The sequence below is a fragment of the Vidua chalybeata genome, chromosome 2 (assembly GCF_026979565.1).
Source record: "Vidua chalybeata isolate OUT-0048 chromosome 2, bVidCha1 merged haplotype, whole genome shotgun sequence".
Lineage (NCBI taxonomy): Eukaryota > Metazoa > Chordata > Aves > Passeriformes > Viduidae > Vidua > Vidua chalybeata.
In genome coordinates, this window is record NC_071531.1 from 78,143,039 (window position 1) to 78,150,526 (window position 7,488).

General features: G+C 40.7%; 1 protein-coding gene across 4 annotated transcripts in view; it reads left to right on the forward strand.

Moving 5' to 3' along the window:
- Positions 1 to 2,098, forward strand: part of PICALM (phosphatidylinositol binding clathrin assembly protein) — a 66,265-nt gene extending 64,167 nt beyond the window's left edge. For all 4 annotated transcript variants that reach the window (XM_053932719.1, XM_053932689.1, XM_053932696.1 and 1 more), the window contains one exon: positions 649 to 2,098. Coding sequence is in view for 1 of the 4 variants with exons in the window: in XM_053932701.1 (XP_053788676.1) it covers positions 649 to 663 (15 nt within the window). In the remaining 3 variants the exon portion in view is untranslated. The remainder of the gene's footprint in view (positions 1 to 648) is intronic.
- Positions 2,099 to 7,488: the final 5,390 nt, after the last annotated feature.

Consider the following 7,488-nt stretch of genomic DNA (forward strand, 5'->3'; position numbering starts at 1 on the left):
TCTCATCTGGAAAATGTTCAGAGTTCCCCATTAGCAGCAGAACCCGGAGTACTGCTGGCAGGGTGCTCGTGCGCTTCCCCGTGGCTTGACCAGAGAGTTCCCTTCATGCAGGAGGAGGTGCTTGTTTCACATGTGCCAGGGATCCATTTTGGTACAGAGGTGCAGTGGAGGAGTCGTGTTGTTTCTCACCAGTCAGGGGCAGGTGGGAATTAAATAGTAAAATGAGTGAAAACATTAAAAAGAAATTAAAGAATTCATAATATAAAGAGAGAGTAGGCTTATTGCACACAGCAGCTGCTTTTCTTTATGCACTTCCTCTGGTTCAACATGAAAAATGACCCTGAATTCTCTTCATAATGGTGTTGGTCTGTGTTATGCTGCCGCTGGTGACAATATTGCATGGATAACTAGGTGGGTTTTATTTTTAATGCAGAGGTATTCCAAAGGCTGGTATCATTGGAAGAACATCCTGATGTCTTTTGGTTGTTTCCTGGCCCTGATTTTTTAAAAAGTATTTTATTTCTGTTCAAAACTTCAGATCATGGGGTAGATTGGGCATCAGAAGAATGGAAATTTTTGAAGAAAAAGGATTTAGAGTGAAGTCCTACTTATGTTGCATGTTAACCCCAGGGTTTTTCATCTTTCCAGATTCAGTTTATGTAACTGTTTTAGAATGGAAGAGAAAGAAACGTTTCCAAAAAGATGTGCTCAGCAGTAAACTCCCACTTCCAGGAAAAAAATGAACTTCAGTCCCTCAAACTCTCCTCTTCCATTAAGTGATGCAGTGAAATGATGAAGACCAATGAAGGAAGCTGGGACATCTCCATAAGAAGACATCAGTACATAACACAAAGCCAAGAATTGCCATGAATTAAGACCAAGATCTGTTTTTGTCCTGGTGACTAACACGTCAATACTCTCAGCTTCTAATAATATCCTTAATTGGTAACGTACAAAGAGAAGCCTTTATTCTGGAAATTGATATTGGTGTTTGGAAATGCTGCCTGGATTGGAGATGTGTCCTTTACCGTAACTCAAAACAAGACTCTGGGCAGGGGAGGGTGGAATCCTAACTCTTAATTCTGCAGTTACCTTTTCTTCAGTCCTCACAAATGTAGGCACAGCAGTAATGGAAATTAACTTTTTTTAAAAATTATATATTCAGTTTGCAGTAGACATTCCTTATGTATTATTGTTTGTATTTATTTATGATTATCAATTTAACATTAATATTGTATCAAAAAAAACCTCCTTATGAAAATGAGTATGGATGTATACAGTATGTCTGATTTTTATCCACAAAGAATGAATCTGATTCAGAATGCTTTTCAGCTGACATACAGAGCACTAAATATTTTAAAGATCTGAATCTAATGAATTCTCAGTATATATGGGAATTAGGGAAGAGCTGTAAAACACATTAATCCTTATAGTCAATTCTGTGCCTAGGATTTTGCAAGGGAACAGTTAACTGACTAGAAGAAGCACTACATTTTTAATTCAGCATTAGTGCATCGGGAAGGAACTTTATTGCTTTGTGCTTGGCATGTCATTATTTTTACATTTGACATTATAAGGCCTTTCCAAGATGAATGTGAGGAATTGCTTTCACTTTTAAGACTTTCCTTCTTTTCTGTAAAAGAAAATAAATTGAGGTGTTGTGTGTTGGGGGGGAAAGCCTTTTCATTTGGCTCGTTCATGATCATGTACCTTTTAAAAGTAAAAAAAGGGGAAGTAGCTTCCTTACACATGTCTAGTGGGTATTTAGTTCATGAGGAATTAAAGTAGCGCTGTTGATCGGTGCTTTGTGTAAATACACCATAACTTTTGGGTGGAGTGGGGCCTTCAGAAGGATAGTCAATGATACGAAAGCAATTCTGTACATGAATTAAGCATACTTGCTGCATTGTCTCTGCAGATTCTATTTTTGTTTAAAATATTAAAATGTATGTTAGCAAAAATGGGTGGATTTTCAAATAAAATGCAGCTTCCACAGAACTTTTGTTACGGTATGAAAGTCTGAGGTGCTTCTTTTCTTTTTGCTGCTTAAAATGTGCACTGATAATTGCTTTGTTTACTTAATAAAATACCAAATGTATTTCATATGTGCATATTGTATTGCAGGAAGTGCAGCACTCTGAACCTGTGGCTGATGTGATCCGTGCAGCCTCTTCCCTGGGCTGGCGTCACGGACAGCCTCAGTGTTCCAGTGACAAGGTGTCTCCTTCTTCCTGACCTAATGTGATATTTTACCATCTTCTAGTTTTTCAAACTATTCATGGCAATAAACTTAAAGTGTTTATAACTGAGCAAGAAGGATAAATATGTCCCCTGAAATTGTTATTATCTTTTCTAATCTTCCAGCAGAAGGTAGTGCTGGAAAGGCTATGAACAGTTTGCTGAGACAACCTTCTGTAATTAGACACAGGAAGAGTTGATAGAAGTGGAACTTTTCTCCTCACAATGACCTGAGGCTTGCCCTGGAGGCCAGGGTATCATAAACTGAGCAGTACAGGTCAGTAGATATAAAATTTCTTTCTCAAGGCATGAATTAAAAAAAATCCCTGAACCTATTGCAGAGTATGTAATACACACACCCAGATCTGGGGAGTTTCATACACATCTACTAAAATTTTCCTATCACTGGGGCTTTCAGTGTGGGACAGTGCCCTAGGAGAGCAACTCAGGTTTGCTTGTGGTCAGAATATAAAAAAGGTGACTTGTTTGAATTGGGAGCCAGCTGGTAAAAAGGTGCACATCTGTAACCTGTTAGCTACCTCAGTAAGTACCAGGGTATAGGTTGTTCAGACTTTGTGTGAAGAAAGAAGGTTGACCTTCCTCTTCATCCAGAGCCTGATGAACTGGGTTATGATAAAACAGATGCTAACCTTCTTAGGTCTCTGGTGCTCTCTGCAGAGTCTAACTTGAGGCTTTTGGCTGAGGAGAGATGTGTTCCTAGATCTCTTTGATCCCTTGGACTCTTTGTGTGGCTGTGGACTTGAGGCTGCAAATTGTGAAAGCACCAAAGAATTGTGAACACCCAAAGCCATGTCTTCTACAGGGATGCTGAACTGTTACCCTTTACTGCTTGCTCATTGTTGCTCTGTGTTCCTTGGAACAGCTGCTGTGCAGATTAGGTTTTCTTGCTCAAGGCCTTGCTAAAAATCCTTGCTCTTTGGTTTACTCTTCAGAGACAAACTGGCTTGAGAATTTTCCTGAGTAGTATTTTCTCATTTGCTTTGTTCCCAGTAAGTGTTTGCTTTCGGTATCACTTAAATAACACTCAGCTTAGCTTAGTTTTAAAAGCATAGCACATAGATTTGTTTTTTAATTACTGGTACTTTTCAATAATAGGGGGTTGTGAAAACCTGGTTCTCTTCAGAATTGAGTTGAAAGGCTGTTTAATGTACAGGAGCAAACTGTGTAGGGAAGCTGCCTGCCCTTCAGAAGCAGAGGATGATTGAGTGCTTTGTTGAAGGGATGTGGTTCCTCTTGAAGCTTTGTGTAGAGAAGTGGTATGTCAGAATAACCACAATATTTTATTTTTTTTTAGATCGGGGAATTATATAATGAAAACAACTGGATTTACCTCTTGAGACAATTACTTTTGCCAGAACATGAACTTGAACAGCTCCTGAGTTTTCTAACAGCACAGATGTAGAGTCTTCATCTGAGGACAGAGCTAAATTCCTTTGCTGCTTCTCTTCTTTGTTTCAAAGTCACAAACTAAACTGAGCTGGTACCTCAGGACATGTTTAAAGTCTGTCTTTGCGTGACTTTCTGACATCAGAGGTTCCATTCAGCCAACTGCCAGAATAAGTCACAGACGTTCCCAGCTGCCAAACAGCCCTTCAGCAATAAAAGGGACAGGGTGAAACCCTGCATCTTTCATTAGACAAAAAGTGTCCATTTCCAGAGCCTGACACAAATTTTGTAGCAACATAAATGAATTGCAACTTAAAGGCCATGACATAAGTGAGATAAAGATTGTGGCAGAGAAATGAGAATTAAGTGCTAAAAACACTGGGAACGATAATAAATGCTGATGGGAGCAGAAGATCAACAAGATAATACGAGGGGCAGTGAAAAAATGTGCTGAATACAGACAAAAGAGCAGTGCTAATGGCAGCACATGTAAACTGAACAAGAGCTTGCTCCTTGGCCTGTTGTCAATCTCTTGACTTGACCTTTGAAGCTCTCACACGACAGTGGAGAGAGCAGAAACAGGCTTGACATCTTCCACTGAGTTTACACAACAAGAAAAATCTGTGAGATGCTGCTGTTTTCCAAGTTCAAACTGGAGAGCAAAGGGACTTAGCTGATTATTCAGCTGCATCCTGGCTAGATCAGGAGAATGAGTGTAGAGGAGAAAACCCTAAGCAGGTTCCCTGAAGGTGTAACATTGCTGCCACCTACTCAGCACCTTTTTGTACCAGAAGAGATGGCCTCCCTGAGATAACAAATCAGTCTAGGAGTGAGTAAAACACATTTAACTATTTTCTTGCTTCTCTGATGATGAAATTTCCTGAAACAAAGATCAAAAAGCCTTGGAACAAAGAGCCAGCTAGCTTAAATTTCTATGCGAGGTGATAATGGGTACAGGGAATGTGTTGTATGCAAGCATAGTGCTTTGGATATCCAGCAGCTGCAGTACACAAGGAGCACTGGGGTCTTGGGTTTATTCTCATAGCATGGATCTCTGCTTTGTTCTTGGCACTAACTACTGAACTTCCCTATGCTGGCTACAGCAATTGCCCAAGTACTGGAGTTTTTTTTGGAAAAGCAGTATTTGATACAATTTTAGCTTCTTGTTTTACTTTAATCACTAAGTGAGCAAAGATCCAGCACCATGTTAAATCCTAGTTTTCAGCATGGCTCAATGTTCAGTCGTCAACATATGGGAACAGTTGTTGGCATCTTGTTGCCATGTTGTGTCCTAAAACAATATGGTGTTTGTGGGAGACTGCAGAACATGAGCTCTGAAATGTAGTATTGCAAAAAACATTCTTACTTTCTTATTTAACTTTAGTTAAATCAATGTCCAAGGAAAAGCCTTTTTTTGGAGGAACATCCAGCTGCAAAACATCAGTGGCTAAAGACCAATAGATTCTCTGTTCTGTGCTTGTCACTACAGTGTAACTTTTCAGTCCATTACCTTCTGCCTTGACCTTATTCTGGCAAACTCCTTTTAGCCCAGAGAAGCACAGTGTTTAATAACTTCTCTCTCAGAAAGCAGCCAAACAAGAACAAATGCTGCAGAACGAGTCTCTTAACCCTCATTTCCCAAAACGTGCAGGTCTGAACCTGTGGAAAGATTGCCTTGTTATATAACCTCGCTGCAGCAGAGGCTGCAAACCTCGCAAAAACCAGACCAAAAGTGAGATCACCCACATTCCCTGCAGCTCAGGCTGGGGGAGATTATACCAGCACAGCCAGACTATAAAGCAGTACAAGCCAGTTGCTCCGAGAGGGTTCAAGCCAGCAGAATGCTGATGTAAGCAGCTCCTTTCATCACTGGAGTGGATACAGGCTCTCAGCACACCTCTCCCCATTGTACTTTTTAGACATTCCATGCATTGATGTTTCTCACTTCCAGCTCATGGACCTCAGTTCTATTAAAGTAGGTTTTATTTCCATGCAACTGTGATGCTCATATCTCTTTAATTTTGAATTTCAATGAATACTTGTTGGGCTTTTTCTTCCTGTTGAAACTGCAAATTTCTTTGACCTCTGTTCTAGTTAAACACATAACTCCAGCTCAATTGAAGCTTAGCTTGTATTACAGTTGTGGAGACACCAGGACACTTGCATCCTAGAGTTGTCTTGTGCAACAGTAACACAGTAAAGGTATTTCATAATGCTGGGAATACAAGGGTGACTCCCATAAGTTTGGTTCTAACTGGAGTAGTGAACTCCAAGTGGGGCTTGGAAGCACTGGCTATGCTGCCAAAAAGTGACTGATCAGCCCCATTTTAGAGAGAAATTTCTCAGAGATTTTGCAAGTAACAAATTTATCAAATCCAGATGCCTTGGGCTGAAGACCCGGCTTTCTCCATATGAAAGCCTCACAGTGGCCTTAATGCTAATCCTGTAGAAATCAAGGCGATTTGGGCACTTCACTAAATATGTTTTGCTGCAGGTTGTTGCTTCTGGCTTGTGCAGGCTGCCTGTGGCTTGTACCCTAATTAGCATGTTTGGGATTTCTTTTTAACTCCCTCTCACCCACACAGGCTGTTATGGGAAAAGGCTAAACTGACTGGAGGAGGTAAGGGTTCTTTCTTCCAAGGTGCAGGTTGTTGTCCTGCCATATGTCCTGCACATGGTGTTACGCATTATGGGGGTAAGCCAAGAGAAACCTAGGGATGGGCCCTACATTTACACCACTAGAAAATGTAAATCCCCTCTGGGGAGTGGTGGGAAGAAGGAGAGGTCTTTCTTTAACAGAAAAGCCATTCAGCATAAGCCACATTCTAATTCTGCATCTGAAGGAGAAGCTAAACTAATCACTGAGCAGAACTAATCTCTCTTTCAAGTCAGCCATTTCATGGGACTTGTGCTGCACTCAAAGCAAGGAAGGGGAGGCATCTATTGGGCTGCAGACACAGCCCAAGTGCAGATCCCCATTCCATGGACACTCAAGGCATAGGAATCACATCAGCCTTCACAGTCATTCCACTGGGTTACAGCAGGAGCACATCCAAACTTGCTTTACTGTTCACCACGTAGCAGAGAAGTGAGAGTCAGTGTGAGCTGGAGTCTGCCTTTACCTGGAGTCTGGCACTTTTACCTGTCTGATTGTGATCCCAGCTTTGGAGGACCTTGGTCAGTGGAGCCCAGAGACCAGTGGGACTCACCTGCAGCCCAAGGAGACACCTGCTGGGCAGGAACAGCTGAGCATGCTTGAAAAAACAAGTGTTTGCACTGAAGTACAGATACACTGAGATACTGCGCAGAGATACAGGTTGTTTAAAACAGTTTTTTTTAAAAAGCTTTATTCCAAACAGCTGATTATCCTGTCAAGGGTTTAAATCAGATTATTCAATGCTGTCACAAGTTTCTAATGAGGAAATGCATGGGTCAGAGCCTACATGTGTGAAGGACCTGTTGTGTGCTGCTGAGAGGGTGTCCAAAGGGAGCCCCTCCACTGCATCAATGCACTATGATAAATGTTCAAAGAGACCAGCCACAAACCAAGGATAAGGGCTTACACAATATATTTGGCCAATTCTAAACAAACAAAATATTGAAGACCTTAGAGATTTTTATGCTGGTTTTAAATTGGTTTTAATTTTTTTTTAATTTGAATGTATTTAAGTAGGGATCTTGTGGAGGCAGATAAAAAAGCATTCAGATACTCAATTTATAGCAATAGTTGAATTATGCTTGCAAAAATTAATTTTGCTTTAGCAAAGCACTATGTATTTTGTAACAGTTCTGTGTTCTATGGCAGCCTGCATTTACCCATTCACTGTCTGATCAAGAGGGAAT